The sequence below is a fragment of the Zosterops lateralis genome, assembly GCF_965231275.1.
Source record: "Zosterops lateralis genome assembly, chromosome: 4".
In the NCBI taxonomy this organism is placed as follows: domain Eukaryota; kingdom Metazoa; phylum Chordata; class Aves; order Passeriformes; family Zosteropidae; genus Zosterops; species Zosterops lateralis.
Window position 1 is genome coordinate 22,160,192 of NC_139765.1, and position 19,211 is coordinate 22,179,402.

Sequence of the window (19,211 nt, forward strand, 5' to 3'; positions counted from 1 at the left end):
TGAATTTCAAAGCCTTTTGTGTGCATGCACACATGTGCACACACGTGTGTGTGAGGAGGAGGGAAATTTTGTTTTAATTGAAAATGGGAATCTTAGCATTGATTAAGTCAAGCAGAGTATAGACATGCACTGTGCAAGCTTCCCCCATAAGAGCTTTGGCAATGCACCTCGCTCCTGACCTGCAAAACTCCCTGCTATTCCAGTGCTGAACCTCCTGGGCAGAGAGAGAATCACAGCAATTTGTCATTGTGGTGATACTGGTTACATGATGAGAACCAATTGCCAATTAGGACAGAGATCACTGAATCTCTCTGCAGCTGACCTGAGCAACATTTGAAATCTCATCTCGAGAGAAATAAATTATTTATTATTTAATATTATTAATTTAATATTATTAATTAATTTAATATTATTTATTATTTAATAATTATTACCATTATCCCTCAACAAAACTTGCCTCTTAATATATCTGTAAGAAGAAAATAGGAGCATGAATGCAAAATCTGTGGGAGAGGTCCACATGGGGCAGAGCAAGTGGAATGAGGATGCTTATAATATGGCATCAAATATCTCAAACATGAAAGATCAGTATCTCAGAAGTGCCAAGTGAGTCTGCAAAACAGTAAATAAAATCCTTTCACATACGAGATTTTCTACAGAAGCATTTTAATGCAATGAAAATGGCAGGGATAGGGGTGAACTTAGCTTTTGTTCTTACAGTCTCCCATCACACAAAGCTGTTTTACCTTATTCTGCTTTCCTCACAGGGCAGCCATTGCCATTGCAATGGGAACAGGTTGGTATGAAGGCTCAGCTGACTGAGTCCCTATTTGTTCAAAAGGCTGGGGAACCTGATCGCACAGACAGACAGGAGTATCTCTGAGCGTTTGTACATGCTGCCCAGAAATGACCATGCTCAGTGTCTCGAGTCAGAGGGAACAGAAGACAGTCTCCAAAATAGCTTTTCCCTTCCCCCATCACACTAAATCCTGCAGATTTCTACAGAATATGTTCTTTAGGCAATGAACTGCCTTTTACTCTGCATTTAAAACAAGAGAAGTGGGTACAAAAACACTTACCTTTGAGCCACGCTCATTAAAGATTATCTCTACATCAAGGATTTTGCCGAATTGCTGCAGAGAGACAAAGGAAAAGAAAAAAAAAATTATTTTTTGCAGTCCATTTTTCCTACCTTTTGCAGGGGCTGGATTAGTGCAAGAAGGTAGGTGAGAGTATTTCCATTTCTAACATACAGGCAAAGGCATAAAATTCCAGTGATATGACCCAATTCTCCTGGGTTAAGACATGCAGATCATCTTGGTCACAAACTCCAGGTTTTCTCACAAAAATCTAAAGGAAGAAAAACAATCTCTAGAAGAGTTTTAGAGATTTGAGGAAGTTAATCTTTCCCCCATTAATCTAAATAATTCTTCACTTCCTCATTCTACTATTTCATCTAAGACATGGTTCTATGATTTCATCTCAGATATCCAACAACATTTCTCACATATAATGCAGCATTTCAGCTTCCTCCTGAAGTGGCTATCACAAAGAGAAACTTAACAGTGATGTTTCTCTGGAAGGGATAGTAACCTAAGACTCCCAGCCTCAGGATTTCAAATACTAAAGCTTCTTTCCTTCCCTCTATTTTCCAAAAGTCCAAGCCTTCAAAAGAATTGATGGCAGGTTGAGTTTGTTTTTCAGAAAAACATCATTCAACTTCAACCTGTGATATATAGTAGGTGGTCAACAACCTATGCAACCTATGCATGTAATAGAATTCTGACCTCTGCCTCAGCCTGAAGACCCCAAGGAGAGCTCTGCACTGAGAGTTCCAAAGAGCTCCCTATTTAGCAGAGAAGTAGATTTACCACTTCTGTGGAATCATGGGTTACATCTTTCATCTTGCTAAGAATGTATTAAAATATTGTACTGAAGCAGCCAGACTCAAAACAGTAGCCTAGAGGTAGAAGTACCACCACTTCAACAGAGGCCCACAGTCCTCTGTCCTCCAGTAGTGTCAATATTCTATTTCCAAACTGGAAGTCTGCTCTCTAGAAAGACAGGTGTAGACGTCATTTTTAGGAGTATGTACATGGAGTAGTCTTCATTCTAGAGACACATACTCACATACTGCACTCAGACAAATACTACATCAGTTTTTCCAATCCCATTATTTAGGAGAGTTTCCACCAACACGGTTTTGATTTAAGTTTGCTAGCAAATGAAGGAAAGATCAATAAGTAAATAAAGGATGGCTTCACAGTTAAAAAAGATAATGAACACAGGGTCAGGCACTAGGACACTCTCCCCTTTGCCCAGCATTCTTAAAATAGCATTTGCTCTTTTTTTCAAATTTAACAGTTGCATTCAGAGTCAAATGGGTATAATACTCATTTTGTGGGTGCCCTTCTTGAAAGGCTTGTGGCCAGATTTGATAACCTGGAACATTTACAACAAAGAGCCATGATGGCTGAGGAGAGGCTTTGAATATGCTTAGCAATAAAAAGTTGCTGAGTCCCTTGAACAAGTATTCCACAATTGTCTGCAAACAAACAAAACACATCCAACTATTTTAGCTATAGTTTCTGTCTGCTTGCCTTCTCCATTCTTAAAAAGGAGATCTTGGTTCACAGATGTTGTTTTTACTGTTCTGTTGTTTACGGACAATACTTGATCCTCTATTCATCCCAAGAACAACTGAATTCACAACATCCTATATTACACAAGTTTGAATAATGCTAATGTAAACATGCATCTTCCTTGAAATCTCAACATCTCAACAGCTTAAGCTTGATCTACGCTGGATCCTCTTTTGACCACTTCTCTGCCAATCACAGCTGAAATATATTTTCTATTTCTATCCCACACTTGGTGTGGGCTTGTCAATAAAGGAGGTTACTGTTGATTGCTTTTTGTTTTCTTTGTTGCATACAGCTTTGGTACTGCCATGAAAGGAATCAGTCATGATTGTCATGATTGCTTTCTTGGTAGACTATCTCAGCATCGTTACATGACTGGGGCTGAATCAATTTAGCAGCTTGTGGCTACTGAAGGGCTGTCCCTGGTCCTTTATCCTTCCTTGTCTGGTCTCACCAGCCTTCCAGAGGTGGCCTCAGTTTTCATTCTCACCTGCAGATAAACTGATATAGCTCAGCAATCCTGTGAAAACCTAGCCCAAGAAAAGGAATACATACAAAGATTCTGACACTTTACTGATCTGCAGTGGCTTGAAGGGTCAGTGAGCATTACGGCTCCAAGAAACAAAAGGGAGCGCACACTCTGCCCAAGAGCAGGATCTGTCCCCTGCTAGATCAGCTCAGCTGCCTAGCCTTGCCACACACACTGAAAGAGCCAGGCTCTCGACAAATGCAAATGCCAAAATTATTTTCAGACTCTTCAAAGCCATAAAAAAAAAAAATCACCATTATCTACCTCAGAATCATCTTGAAAGAGAACAAACTGTGCAGCTTCTGGTGCACAATTATGCCAAGCCATCCTCCCCTTTCTGTGCACCCAGCTGGGCGTGGTTCCTCGGGTAGTGCTGCCAAGCACTGCCTGCCAGCCCCACTGGGCTGAGCTACCAGTGCAGAGCTTCCACACCAACGGGAAACCCTGTCCTGTGCATTCAACTTCTTGTGGCTGACAGAATGCCGGCAGTGACGCAGAATGCCAGAGGTCTGACCTAGCTGTACAAGAGGTGGCATGGCCTGCCCTGCCTATGAGATGATGGCGGTACTCTGTTTCCTAGATGACAGAATTAAGAGCCTGTGGTTGCAGCAAATACAGGCTTGACATCTACTGCAATGGGTTACATCCACCCATGCAAACTGCCGCAATCTCTTTTCTCCTAGTTGTGTGTTTTTGAAGAGGCAAGAGGGAAGGACCTCCTTGGGAGAGAAGAGCAGAGACAATGGGGACTGAATGCTGAATAGAGGTTTGCTGGGGAGGGGTTTCTTGCTCCATGAAAGAAAAAGAAAGAAAGCAGGGCTGTGAGGCAGAAGGATGTGTGCTGGGCTCTTCAAGGCTGTGCTGCAGCTATTGCCACAGCTCCTAACACGGCACCTCTTGTCCCCACTGCTGCAATTGCTACAGCAGGTCCCGGCACCAGAAGGCACTTTTTTTTGGCATGCCAGAATTTTCCTGAAGAATGAAAGTGGGGAAAAAAGAACTAGTTCATTTTAACAATTTATAACTCCTTCAAAGCTGAATCTAATTTAGTGGAACATAAAAAGGCACTTTGTTCTCCAATGGTGCTTTGCCTACCAAATGTCAACAGTCTATGGCAAACAATCCAAGTTTTAAGATCTCCTTAGTGAAAGGTCACAATTTTTGCCTAGGAAATGCTAGGCTATCTAAATACAAGGGTCAACACCAAGTGCCCGCATAATAATTTTTTTTAAATCAGGTATATAGTATATACAGGCATGTTTTTATTTTTCAAAAGACATAGGGACTGGCCAAATAAAACAACTCCCATGCTTAAGTCATCCATGAGGACTAACCCTCTAATTAAGACATGAATCACTGTGCACTACAGACTTGATTGGCTCAATCACTGATTACCAAGAACTTCTAGTTAGAACTCTGCACAGCCTCTGGAGAAAGTATTGCAGGACTACCTGTCTCCAATGCTCCTCACCATGATTCAGAAAGCTTACACGTGACCTAGAGGCCAGCATTCCCTACCATGTCAGATCCTGCAAGAAGCCACTTCCCTGAACTGCTCATACAGTGATGTGTGATGAGAAAATATACACACGTGCTATTCCAGTCATGCCATGGCAAAGGAGCTATAGAATCTTGTTTTATTTTAATGGTCTCTTCCCTGGAGTGAACTTGACAAGCTTTCAGTTATTTTTAACACAGCAGGTAAATAAGAATTAGACCCTCTACAATGGCAGCAGGGAGTGTTGGAAGTAACAGTTTTTAAGAAGCATAAAGGTATGAACAGACAGGAGTTATGACCAGAAACTAATCATCTTGCTTGAACACAGTCTACCTCATCATAGATGCAAGGGCATTGTGCAAGGAAAGATAAGCATGCTGTGTGTTTCTTTTCACACAGATGTCATGAAGGCAACAGATTTTTCCAGCTGAGGCCATAGCTACATTAAACATAATAAATTTGAGAGATCTGGCACCAGAAAGCTTTTGTCTTCCAAGGCACTGACAATTTGGTAGGGCCCCTCCCATATGCTCTGTTCCAGCTGGCCCTGACTCCTGTCCCTGTCTAGAGCTTTCAAAATCAGCTCCAAAATGTGCCAGACAAATAACTTAATCCTAAAGATGCAAACAGCAGGGAGTACAAGGCAAATTCTCTAGAAATCATGGAACAACAAAAGATCACGAGAGACATCATGTGACAACCTCATCCCTGTAAGAGAACTCCGTATGTCCAAGCAGCTTCATTAGCCCTACAAAATTCACTTAGAAATGAGTCCAATGAGCTATCTAAACTTCAAAGGTGTCAAACAGTCCATTCTTAAAGATGGTCAACATTCAAAATAGCCAAGAAACCGACATCCTGTGCAGGAAACCATGAGGTACATGAACAAGAGCATTTTTTAAGCAGGATAGATCCATGCTACAGAGAGAGTCCTTTTTCTACATCCCAGGTCCATGGCATATACCTTCAGCTGAGCACAACTGGCTCCATCATACTGTGTATTAGTCAGTGCTTAGTCACGGCAGTATGGGGTCTGACAGAACTACACTGTCAGCACACCAACTTCCTCACGCAAAGCTGAGTCACATTTCTTCAAGCAATAGGGCCAACCCTGGTCAGCCAAGCTACACCACTACGCTTTGCTGACAGGAGGACGGAAGCATCAAGGATTTATAAACCAAAGTACTAGCACAGTTTATCAAGTGAACAGATACTGAACAAGCATAAAGTAGCCCTTACTAGGGTTGAGCTGTTGCCCAACAAAACACACATTTTTGGAGAAACCAGACTTTAACAGGAAGCCACACAAAGACAACAGATTTCTAACAGGATTTACAGACTACAACCATCCCAGAAAACAAACACAAAAAACAACAAAACATGATGACAAACACTTTCTCAGTTGTTTGTTGCTCTCCAAATCCCAAATAAAAGATTTTCACATGAAACAGAGATGGGAATGAACACTACCACAGGGCACCACCTAGAGAGAGATCTTACCACCAGTCTAGCTTCCAGGTCTACACTTCCAGCTCCTTGTTCCTGTTTTGTGCCATTCCCCAGAGGTGTGACTGCAGCGTGACTTGGTACTGATGCTGCAGAAAAGGTACTTGGACCCATGCCCACAAAAGCAGCATACATTCCAAAATCAATTTGAGAGTACTTAGCATGTAGACTGAATCCATGTGAAACTGAGTTAATAGAAGACAACTCCATGTAATTTTATCCAGGCCTTTTATCCAATTTAATCCAGCTACAGCAGAGCACTATTTACTAAATGACATTCAGCACAGTCTTGCTGCAAACTCTCCTAGTAAAGTCGAAAGAACATCTAAAAAAAAATCTTAGATAAATGTATGACCCAGTCATTGCTGCCTTCCAGCAGAGGGTCAGTACAGAAATTGATAGCAGAGAGCTTTCTCAGAGCAAGACAGACAGTACAAGAGCTGCTGGCAGCTGCAGGGGCACACTGTCCCTGCACACCATGACCATCCAGACAATGCACAATGGTCAAGCAGCACTGAACATACAAGTCTTTTTTGAAAGATAGTTTCAGAAAATGTTCAGGTGAAACGCATCAATATAATCAGCAGCACGTCTTATAACCTCTAGCCAACACGAGCAAGAACAAAGAGAACAAAGTCCCTGTGAAAAACCCTGTGACAGGGCTGGGGTTCACTGTCATCACAAGGAGAGCTTGGAAACAAAGCCACAGGGAGATCACTTTGTGTCAGAATATTTGTTCTCCAGTACTGGCACATGGGACTTATTACATGCAACTGGTGGCCAGTAATACCAGAAGATAAAAACCTAAAATACATCTTGATATCCAGAAGACAGAATCTCCTCCTTCGGGTGTCCAATCCACTCAGAAAGCAGTCCCTTTAAGCAAGTGTGCCATTGCTGTACTTTGGGCCCCAGTGCATCAACACCTGCAGGTCAGAGCTTCTTGTTCTATCATACTATTACCTACATACCTTAACACTTAAGCAAGTACTTCTTCCCTTGTCAATACTTGTGTATCGCTAATTACTTCTATGTTTAAATTTATTTACTGGCAAGTACAGACTTAAAATTCTAACAAATTCTTGCTGACAAAGAGCTGTAGTCCAATTTGTTATTGCTTTAGCCTCAAACTATAGGCTTATGGAGGTGTTTTGCACTCTTGACACCAGAATGAAGTTGGATGAAAAACTATATCCACCAGGATATTTTCAGAAGTGCAAAGTGACAGAATGTTTCCTCAGAGGCCAAGGTTTGAGGGCTGCAAGAGCTTCCAAGAGTATCTGAGCTTGCAGAATTCTGTTGCTTGGATCATACAAAGTAGTGGTCTAACACAAACATGCACCATAAAAAACCTTGCAGTAGAGATATGAATTATGCTTAGAGAAGGAAAAGGATAACATTACCTGCCTTTATGTCATCCTTTTCCAATGTAAAAAAAAGTGGCTACCATTCTGTCACCTGCAATAAATGACATTATTAATAACTTCATTAACTGAAATTAATTAAATGGGACATAATAGTCACCTTCATAGAAAACATCTATGTGTTGTTACTACTGTAGCTGATAACACACAAAACCCCTTTATCAATTGGGCTGATTATGCTCCCCAGCAGAAGGAGCTAACAGTCTACAAGTAGAAGCTATGGATTGAGCAACTTTTTTAAAAAGCAGGATCTCCATCTGAAGCCAGAGTCTGCAAAGATTCACAACCTGTACTGTGCTAATCCACCTTCATCTGCAAACATCATCAACATTGTCCTTGTTTTTATTTTACACTTAACCAAAGAGTATTTCACCACAGTCAATTCTGAGAAACATCAATTCTGACTCCTCATACTGTTGCTCTCACAATGAGTAAGAAACTTTTTGTGCAAAGACATCCATAGGAACTACCAAACAATTCACTTGCTTGTTTTTGTGGAGATAATTCAAGATTCAGCTTGGGAACAGAAGGATCTTCCTTCATGCAGGCTGTCCAACCCTGTCTCTATCTTCACCAGAAGACTCCAAAGACTATCCAACTCAAAAGTCCAGAAATGACCAGACTATCCCAGGCAATTTTACACTGGGAGGAAAACTGTTTCTTGAAGCATGAGAGGGAAGGGCAGAAGCTACCAACCATGAGGTGCAAGCACAGAAACTATCACAGCACAAAGCTGAAAGGACTAGAAATATGTTGAGGGGAAACATCAACTTTTCTCCTGCATACACAGTCCAGAAAGGAAGGGAACATCTTACCACCAGTGTAGGAGAACATGACTACCATCATGTCAGAGTGCTTGCACACATTAGCCAAACAATGTCCCTCAGAAAATGGAGAGTAAGATTTTGAAAAAAGAGTTGCTAATTTGCTTTTAACACTGATGGCAACTCTTTTTCTCCCTGGCAAACTGTTCCATTGTTCAAATAATCACCAATAACTATGATTTTTTTTCTTATTTCAAGGGTAATTGTGTTAAATCTCAACTTCCAGCTGGAAAATCTTGTGACTGTAAACAAGACCTAAACCCCTTGTTAGTAGGTATTACCCATATATAAGCATCTGTATAGAAATTACTTATCATCTCCTAACATCTCTTTTTAATAAGCTGAGTAAATAATGTACCTAATACCTTGCCAAGTTAAAAAAGCCATTCACCTTCCAACTCCTAGTTCATTTCCTTTGGTCTTAAATGGATCTCAGAACTGAATAAAATTATGCAGTCGCTGTCTTTTCAATTTGGAACATGAGGAAGATCACGTCCCTCCTTCCACCTGATAACCTCTTTGAATTATTGAAGCAACTATCTTCAATAATCACTAGTACTCTCCAAATCAGTGTTTTCCAAAGAAAGCTTTCCATCTTAAGAGCACAGACCAGTTCCCACATACTCAGTACTCTGCAATGAGCTGCATCAAACAGTTTTTTGTTGGATTTATCATCAGTCAACCAGGCATTTATACTCATTCTCTAACAGTAACCTTATCTGTCTCTTTCCTCCTCCTCAAATAGTTTTTTTAACTGCAAACCTTACTGGCAAGGTTTTAATAGTACCATCTCCATGGGCTGATACAGATAGTAAACAGGACAGAGATGGAAACAGATCCCTGGGGAAACTGACAATAGAAACAGTCTTCATCACAGCTATGTCCCAAGTAACTACTATTTTTATATTATCTATCATTAAAGAGGTCTTTAATCCCTCTAATGTGTGTTGTGCTTGAGATAAGTATTGTTTTTCTTAAAAACTGGTCACTTGGACAAATTCAACTGGCTGAGCAATGTTTCACTTTATCAGTATTGCTTTGTACAATATCTTGTCAAAATAGACAAGACAGCATTTGTTTGCAAAGACATACATTTCAAAGATCTGCTAAAGAGATACTAACATGTTTCTTCAGATTCTAATGGGCTTCTTTAAAATGCTGCAGAATTATTTTTATCTTGGATTAAAAAGAAGACAGATAGTTCTTAGCTCTTTGGGTTATCCCTTTCAGTTTTTTTCAATAGTGAATCTTGGTGGGCAGTGTTCCATCCCTCTGCAACTCCCCTAGCTTAAAAGAATTGGCTAAAAAATAGTATTAATGAATAATGGAGCTCCTTGCTTTGGGTAGTATTGTTGGACATACCTTATCTAGATGTGCTGGTTTTGAAATATTAGTGAGCACTGTTTCATCCTTCTCTGTTAATAATTATGTAGAAAACCAGGTGACGTAAAAATACCCTCTCAAATTCTAAACACGATCAGTTGGGGATTGTTTTTTCCCTGTTTGATTTTTTGGTTTGCTGTTGTTTCTGGGGTTTTCCCCCAAGAATACACAACTACCTCCTGATTTTATACTGCACCCATATGTAGACCTTTTATCTTTGCATGTAAAAAAACTGATGGATTTTCTAAACTTAGGTCACCAGTATCTCCATGACTAGCACACTTTCACCTGCTTCTTTGCTTAAGTTTGCACCAATATTCACTGCTATTTATTTCCTCCTCCTTGCCTGAAGTGCGGAATGCTTTGAGTTTTATTACCACAGTTTCAGCGACTGTGGAATCTCTCCTTCTTGGCCATCAGTATGATGCTGCTGAATACTTTATGGCTTCCATTAATACTTCCCTTTTAAAGGTACCTTCCTGGGCAGTTATCCTGTCAATTGTTTAAACTCCAAGAACCAGACTCTTCTAAAGCTCCTTACAGTGCTGCCGGATGCCATATTCTGTTTGCACAAAGCAAATACAGACAATAGCAATCACTGGTACCTAGGCAATGGTGGGATTTCAGGTCAGCTATTAACTCTTCTTTATCTGCAAGAACAAGGTCAACTATTGATTTATTCCACAGTGGGCGCAGAACTGTGTGCATTAAAAAATGACCTACTCATACTAGAAGCTTTCTGGAAGTCTTTTCATTGGCCTCATGAAATGTAAAGTAAATATTACCTGTTTTAAGCAGGCCATATTATTTGCCTCCCTGTAAGGTGCATATATATATATAAGAAAATGTTTGGTCTATTCCTGAGGGTAGCTTAAAGATCCCTTAGAAACATATTATAGTTGATGGTCGGAACCCAAATAATTCGGATTTGTTAAGAAACACATTTGCAACTCTGCCAAATAGTGCAGGTTTAGAAAGAAAGCATTATGTAATATGTATTAAATCACACATGGGACAGCATGTCTCAAGTCCCCCTCTACTCAAATCTGGACAAAAGCATTTCTGTGCCCCAGGACTGGGCTGACCTCTCGCATGCTGTTCTATCCTTGAGGGGACTTCTTTACTCCCTCCCTACCATCACATTTATTTCTTCCTCCACGGCTTTACTGTCTACCCAATTTCTCTCTTTGTACAGTAGCTTGGGAAAATCACTCCAGGCAAGGATTTTGAGTCTCTCAAATATGACATTGAGGAGATGTGACCTGATATACAGAAGGGAAGGGGAGAAGATGAGGGTTACAGACTAGTCACGGCTGAAGACTCAGACAACCATGAGTCCCCTTTAGGAGAAAGGGTAGGTTTCAGTGAGTCACCCAAAGGAAAGCATCCTGATCCTGAAAAAGAAATAGGAGCAAGCAGGATTCAGAGAGCATGCTTTCCTGCTTGAGGCTATGAGCATGCTGAGAGAAGCAGCACTGAAAGAAAAAGGAAGATGTGTGAGACTCATTCATTATTTCCTTGACAAAGTAGCAAAGTTCTCTATTACAGAAAAATGGCACATGGGGTGTTTTGTGTCCCAGAAGACAAACACTCTTCTGGCAGGCATAACTCTCAGCAACCACAGGGCCAGGTGAATTATCAAAACGTTTTACAAGGAATATGTAATTTACCCAGTTCAAATCACATCAGTGTGCTGGAACTTGACTTGATGTTTAGAGAAAAAATAAACACCAGAGGAACACCAGAAACCAATTCATACAGCATTATTCCCCATCCCTCCTATGCACAAAAAGGGCACCATATAGGCCCAAAAAATGACAGGAAATCTTAAAGCAAGTAATTAGGCTGCATTTTCTACAAGTCACTTCTTAGGACTGCAGTTCATTTAAACTGCCTGGGTGTCCCAACTTGCAAAGCATAGGCAAGAGTCACCAGGACAGGGATGTCCTTGTCATTTCCATCTTATCCATGTCTCTCACACGAGGAGCACATGGCAGAAAAGCATTAAGGTGAACAAGTGTGAAAAGGCTAGTTGTCAATTAAGCACCAGTCCCAGGAGAAGGGACAGCAAGGGGGTACAATTTATATTGCAGCTCCCAGGAGATGCAGCTCCCAGGAAAAGGGAGCAGCCGTAGCACAGAGCAGGATGTGATGAATACAGATTGTAGCAGGTCATCCAAGAACTGGCTGTGTTTTTAGCAACCATTTGTCCAAACCGGATGGAACTGCTTACTGCACAGCCTGCAACAGCAAAAAGCAAGCTAGAAAAACCACAAAAGCAGAGCAGAAGATTCACAGACTGCCAGGAGATGAGTTTAATTCTGAAAACATTCCCATAGACATCAAGAATATAACAATAATCTAAGTATAATAATCAAGAATATAACAATAATCTAAGTATAATAATCAAGAGTATAACAATAATCTAATCTAACAACAGGGAAGTAAACCCAGGCCTCTTGCAACAGAATCACAGATCCATGGTTTTGGCTGGGAACTGACTCCAGAGATCACTTAGTGCATTCCCTGCTCACAGCAGGTATGATGAGATGATGAGATCTTTTCAGCCAGACTGTGTCCAGTCAAGTCAGATACCTTCAAGGACAGAGGTTCCACAACCCATCTGGGCAATGTGTTCCACTATTTAAGCATCCTTACAAAACTCCTAAAATTTTCCTGGTATCTAATTGGTAAAACAAAGGCAGAGCGGCCCTGCAAAGAGACCTAGACAAATTACAGAGCTGGGCAATCACCAACCATATGAAGTTTAACAAAGACAAGCGCCAGTTTCTTAACCTGGGACAGGGCAACCTTGGATGTACAGACAGATTGGAGAATGAGATGCCAGAGAAGAGTGCTGCAGAAAGGGACCAGGGGGTCTGGTTCACAGAAAGTTGAGTATGATGAAAGGCCTGAAATTCACTCTTGTTGAATATATTAACATTTCCCTCAGCCCATTTCTTCAGCCTGGCCGGGTCTCTCTGTATAGCTAAGCCAAATTCTTCTCTCATTTACAGCATTGAGGTCCATGAATTAGACACATTTACAACACTGCAACTCTATTCTGCACGCGAGCATGTGCTTTTGTGCATGCATACACACCCACACAGATGGCTCAGGAGATGCAACAACTGAAACAGAAATACTGCAGAATATGGAGGAGCAGCTGCTATAAGTGAGGACCAAGGTATACACTCCAAGCCTCAGGTGACAAAAGCTTTGGGCTTTCCTGACTTAGATTCTTTGGACTACACCTTAAAAAGGCATAACTTCATAAATAATAATAAATATTTCTGAATACTTTAAAACATGCCATCAACCAAGGATCATATTATAATTATATCAACAAGTCAAATATTGCTCATGATGATGATATGACATATAGATAACTTCACCTGAAGGTTAGGTCATGAGACATCTAGCTCGTTTATCTGTGTTCACATGGAATGAGTCACCACGTGTACTCACATAAACAAACCCTTCCTCAAAGAGCTTATAAATCAAGAATCATGAATAGCATGCAAGGACTAGGGAAGACAAACCATGTAGTCAAAAGAAAGAGAACATATATCATACACAATGTAAAATACCATCTGACTTGCACTAGCCTTTCCAAATGCAATCATTAGTTGGCAAATTGTTTGCAGCCATCTTTCATCACAGAAATGGATCACAAGGAAATAAATACTTCAGCATGTTCCTATGCAACTGAAAAACAGTGCTTTGAAAAAGATATAGTAAGTCAGTGCTTAATCCTGGCCTTTACTCAGAAATAAGGTGTTTCATTTTGTTTTGGGTTTTTTTTCCCCAAACCAATTGTTAGATTACACTGAACATTGCTGCTCAGAGAAGTTGTGGGTTGCCCCAAGCAGTTGTGCATGCCCCATCCCTGGAGGAGTTCATAGCCAGGCTGGATTGAGCTCTAAGCACACCTAGTGAAAGGCGTACCAGCCCATGGCAGGGGTGTTTGAACAGGATAATCTTTAAGGTCCCTTCCAACCCAAACCATTCTATGATTCTATGAATATCTTAATAGGAAGAACACTGTTATAATTCCCATATGCTTACCAGCTAACTTAAACACTACTAATTGTCCTAATCCTGCATTACAGTGTGCTGACTAAACTCAGGAGGAAGGGCTTTTCATTCACAGAAATACACAGCACCAGGTGTCCCACCCATGGAGGATAATTTGCTATGTCTGAAAAGGTGCTCATAACTTACCCCAAACATCTGCCGAAGGTCAGGATCTCGAAAGCGGAAGGGAATGTTAGACACATGAAGTCGTTTCGGAGTAGATTTGCTCTCAGTATTCTCACTGCTCTGTGTCTGTGATTGCTGTCCATCTGTCTGTGCCCCTCCTTCTGTCTGCTGAAATCAGAAAAGACAAAAGTGTGCACATAGGTAAAAATCACACAAATTCATTTTGTACATCTTGTCTACCCCTTCTTAGGTACTAGCACTGCACTTGCAATGGAACTATTTAGCACTTGACAATTATTTTGATAAAGCCAGTAGTACATAGCAGTTGAGCTGTTGTTCTTCCCCTCCCTTTCCATGAGTAAACACTAATGAGATCTCAGCCTCCCTCCCCTCCTATCACCTTCCAGCTTAGTCTTTGGTTTTCTTAAATTGCTTCTCTCTTTTAGCCCATTCTTCCCACTTCAGCTGACACCATATGAAAGCTCTAATGGGGAGATGGATTTTTCATATCCTGGTGCTGGGAGGTAGTACCACCACTCTGATCTCATGTGGCAGGTTGTTCATGCAATCATCAAAATCCCATAGCTGAAGTGGCAGCTCTCCACCGGGCCAATGCCAGAAGTGCATCCTGAGGCAAAATGGCATCTGCTCTGTCAAGTTCCCTTCAGAGAAATATTACCCCAAAAGAAGATCTATAATTAAATGGTAAAGTCCACATAGGAACAGCTTACAGATGTCTCTGAATATTTTTTTTTCATACATTTAAGTGAGCCCTGGGACAGGAAACAGTCATCACCACTGCAAGATTTATAAAAACTCCAAGTGCTGCTTTTTGCTACCAAATCCACAGCTAAGAAAGGCAATTTGTTCCACTGCTCTCAAGCGCTGACTGGCATGGCAAAGAGAGGTCAAGGAGTACACCAGAGGTATTTGTTCACAGAAAAAGTACAAGAAGCAGGCAGAGGAATAAGGGAGATGTGTGTGCCAGATGAGAGTCCTAATGCCTGCACAGAGATTACTGGCAGGAGAAAAGTAACGAACAGAATCTCAGCCGCCTGTGTGAGCTGAGACTGAAAAGTACTAAAATTTGAGTACAGCACTAAATATAAAGGCAAGGCCCCTTTGCAAAATGGCTTGATGAGAAAATAACATTTTTCAGATCTCAGTCAGAAAGATGACCCCAAAATCTCAGAGCCACAGAACAAAGCAGACCACAATTTGGTCAGTTTTATTGCTCTTGCCCCTTTCCAAGTGCATTCACTGACAAGCCAAGGTATTCAAAGAGCACCTACTCACTCAGTCTCTCTCCTGCTGCTTGCCTCAGACTCCTAGGAGTCAAGCTTTGACTACCCATGTGATGCACTTTTAAGTGCCATTTCAACTCTTTAGATGCCAACCTGACTTCCTCCTTAAGACATCAAGTAAAAAGAAGTCCTACAATAAAGCAAAGACTGTAATTGCTAAGAGCCAGTCTTTTTAAGGCATTTTCAAGAAAACATGTAGGATTAAGGACCTCAGAGTAGGGGTGAGGTTTCTGCTGGTTTGGGTCCTTGTTTTCTCCTGTTTTAAATATGCAATTTGTGTACCAACGATGAAAGAAATCTCAGGGGAGTTGCCCACACTAATTCTCCAACCATTGACTGGACTTGCTAGGTTGCTCTGCACATCATTCAATACACAACACTTCACAAACATTTGGAAACACCTCTTCACAGATAAACTCAATTGGCAACACTAAGACAGTATCTTCTGCCTAGAAATACCACTTAAAGATATGACCTTGAACTTACGTGTTGGTTACAAATCAAGTGTATATACAAAGACAAGAGGAAACAAACAGTAAGCACTGGGGTCTTGCCATGCTGAGCAAAGCAGTGGCAGCTTTCCATTTCATTTCAGTAGAGCTATGCATGCAGCACAAAACATGTTTGATCTGGTTAACATAAATTATCTATGATAGGAAGAATGACAATACTGCCCTGACAAGTGTGTCTACTTCCCATAGCTGTGCAAGTCTCAGGAGAAGCCCTGTAGAATGAAGCATTTTTATTTGTCTAAGATTCATCCACCACCCCAAACATCAAATTTTTGAGAAAAACTTCAGAAACCTCCTTTTGATCTTATCTAAAAGCTGTCCCCCGCATGTTCCCCCTCTTCTCCTTCCATCACCTCTATGACAAAAAGACTCTTCAAACTTATACCCTAGGTGAAGAATCAATGCAGCTGGCTTGGAATTAAATCACACTACACTATTTAGTGGTTTAATTCTTACGCCTCCATCAGAGTCCTCTGCTCCTCAGGGCACATCTGTCCAAGAAAGACAAAACACAGCAGTAGCTTATCTATCACCACTGCATATAACACCTGCAAATGAGTACTGCCAAAAATCACCAATATTCCTGCTAAAAGGGACAGCTACATTAAAACAGAGGTTGCATGGGACTGGGCCTGCTGTTTCTACAGGGGAGGAAGCCAGAATGTTGTTTGCACTCCTCTCCCATATATTTGCTCCCAGGCACAGGGCAGAACTCCTTTCTTACCAAGGGTGCAATGTAGCATGTACACTGCCATCCTCAAAAGCACTCACAGCTGTTCCTTCATAAGGCAAAGAGCTGCTGCAGGAGTTATTCTGCAGCAGGTGAGATGTATACAGTGAGGCAAATGCATCAAAGAGAAGAAATGATAGAAGGAATCTTGGGATCCAAGAAAAGGGATTTTGGTCCACCCTTACTTTCTTAACTATACTGAGAGACTCCAAATGCTCTTCATGCTTTCATAGCCTGATTTTTCAGTAGTAGTTTAACATTAAATATCCTCTTAGGCATTCTGTAGCTCCCTCATCTCTATCATCCATGGCCCTAAGGTAAGATTTGAACTTTCAACCCCTGTAACATTAGCTCAATACATCTGTCCACCGCCACACATTCAGCTACAACATAAATGAAAAAAAACCCAGTTTCTTCAGATTTTTTTTCTTCTTTTTACAGTTATTACTTGGCTTAATTCATTAGGAAGGAGATGAAAGGAAGGGCCTGAAGCCTGTTCTCATGCAGCACATAACAGAGCCTGGCAGCAGTGCTACCCTAACCAAGCCAAATGATGAAACTCCTCACTTTACTAAGTACCCACTCCCCATCTTGACTCCTTCCCCACAAAGCATTCGAGCTCCTTCTGACCTTCTGTCAGCACTTCCCAGTGAAGAAAAAGACCTCTCTCTTCTCTAGAGAATCAGCTTGGAGGGGCACTAATACACACTCCCTAGGTCCCAATGCCTGTCATAGGCAATACAGACATGCTGCAGCAAAGGTCTCACATTTAGGAACAGCACCAGATTCACTGCACCTCCTCAGCATAGTCTATGTAACATATACTGATATAGGTGATAATGCCATTCATGCCTGCACACGCAAGCTTTGAGCTCTGCTCAAGGTCACCGAGAAACACATCAGAGCACAGGACAGCAAAGCATGTGCTTCACTTTTAACTCCTTGCTGCCTGTGCCCCCAGGTCAGCTCCTCCCTTATACCTGCCAGCAGCAAGGAAGTCCTAAGCAAGAAGAGGCAGCTGCAAAGAAAAGCATAGATTATACTCATGCACATACACATGTAAAAGGGGAGGAAGACATCTGGCAACACAAGGGTGTTCCAAAAGGTTTGGGGTCAGCTCTACAACCATCTTCCCACTTCTCAACTGGTCTCCTTTATCCTAATGCAGGTGATGAACAACCAATTGCTGAGGGTTTCCCCTCAGCAGCAGGGAAGGCAGGGGCTGCAGCACCACCTGAGGTCTGAGCAGATCTCCATCTGAATGGCTAGACAGAGATGCCTCCCTAGTGGGCCAGACAAGCACCGGTGCAACAGATCAACACAGAGATTATTCATACCCAGCACATTCTGTTTCCATCTCCCACTTGCTTCTAGAACTGGAACTGCTTCAGATCCAAGTTCCAGACAAAAAACCAAAAAATCCCATTCTCTCCCCCAGGAAGCAGGCGGTCCAAAATGTTGTGAATCATACTAAGGAGGTTAAGAGCTATAAATCACTGCAAAGAAAATATTTACAAAATACAAACTGTAACTAATAACTATATTTAAAAGGAGATTTGAGTGGCTTAGAAAATCCAGGAGACAGACTGTGCTCACTCCACTGCTCCTTGATCAGTCTTGAATCCAAAAAAAAGCCAAAACCAAACACCCAACCTTGTTTGGATCAAGAGCTTGAAGAACTATGGAGACAAGGACTAAAAGCTACAACTGAGAGAAGGCAATATTCCCACCATGAAGCAAAGCACAGAATTTAGAAAAATCTCTACGACAAAAGATACCAGGAAAATTTTAGTGAAGAACCTGTGTTAAAACAACCAGTCACCCACAAATGAACAGATACCCACTGAGGAGGTTTCATGGAAAAACAAATGAAGAATTAGGCCCTAGACACAAAACCCATCTCCTTCCTCACCACACTCTACCAAAATAGGTTTGAGGTCCCGCACATGCAATAGCAAATGCCATGGGAATTTCAGCTGCTTAAACACTTTTTCAGCAGACAAAAGACCTTAGGGCTAATTATCACTTTTCAACAGCAGTAAATATCATTTTACAATTATATCAATGTAGTTGGTTTTTTAAAGATGCCAGCAGTGTTATTAAAAAAAAAAATAGGGGCTACTTACAGGCACAATTAACTATTATCCAAAATATTCTGTATGCTAAAAAAACAGACCAAAAAATTCTAAGAACATACCAATTAACTTCTACAAGGCTTTTTACTATTTTCCATACAGTCAGGTGAATTTAGGGTATATTTTTTCTGATATATATTTTTTGTTAGTTACCTATTTTCAGATATATGAAGCTTAAATCATTTTATTCTTTCATCATTAAAGACATACCTCACAGAACACAAACCTAATATAGGAAAGCACATATGGAGCTTTGCTACCTATGCTGCACAACACCTCTGATGTGCCCAGCAACATTTTCAACCCAAAGATGGGTATTTCTAACAGTATTCTATAGTGGATTTTTTTCTTTTCTCTCTCAATGAAGTGGTAAAATGGAAGCCCTTAAAGGCTTGTTCTCCTGGTCAGATTGTCAAACCTTTTGTGAGCAAAAGATCCAGCCCATTCCTCACAAAACAGGGATGCCCTGACAAGGTAAAGGAGACAGCAACATTTACCAAGACAGTGGTCACCCCAGACCT

The 19,211-nt window shown here is 41.1% G+C and overlaps 1 protein-coding gene across 8 annotated transcripts in view; it reads right to left on the reverse strand.

Annotated features, from left to right (window-relative positions):
- The window catches only part of RBFOX2 (RNA binding fox-1 homolog 2), a gene marked incomplete at its 5' end in the record, with an annotated part of 172,613 nt that overhangs the window by 36,585 nt on the left and 116,817 nt on the right, over window positions 1-19,211 (reverse strand). For 7 of the 8 annotated variants that reach the window (XM_083859389.1, XM_083859387.1, XM_083859388.1 and 4 more), the window contains 2 exons: window positions 1,080-1,133; window positions 14,031-14,177. In XM_083859389.1, the coding sequence (XP_083715515.1) occupies window positions 1,080-1,133; window positions 14,031-14,177 (201 nt within the window). The remainder of the gene's footprint in view (window positions 1-1,079; window positions 1,134-14,030; window positions 14,178-19,211) is intronic. The other variant, XM_083859390.1, reaches the window with a different exon arrangement.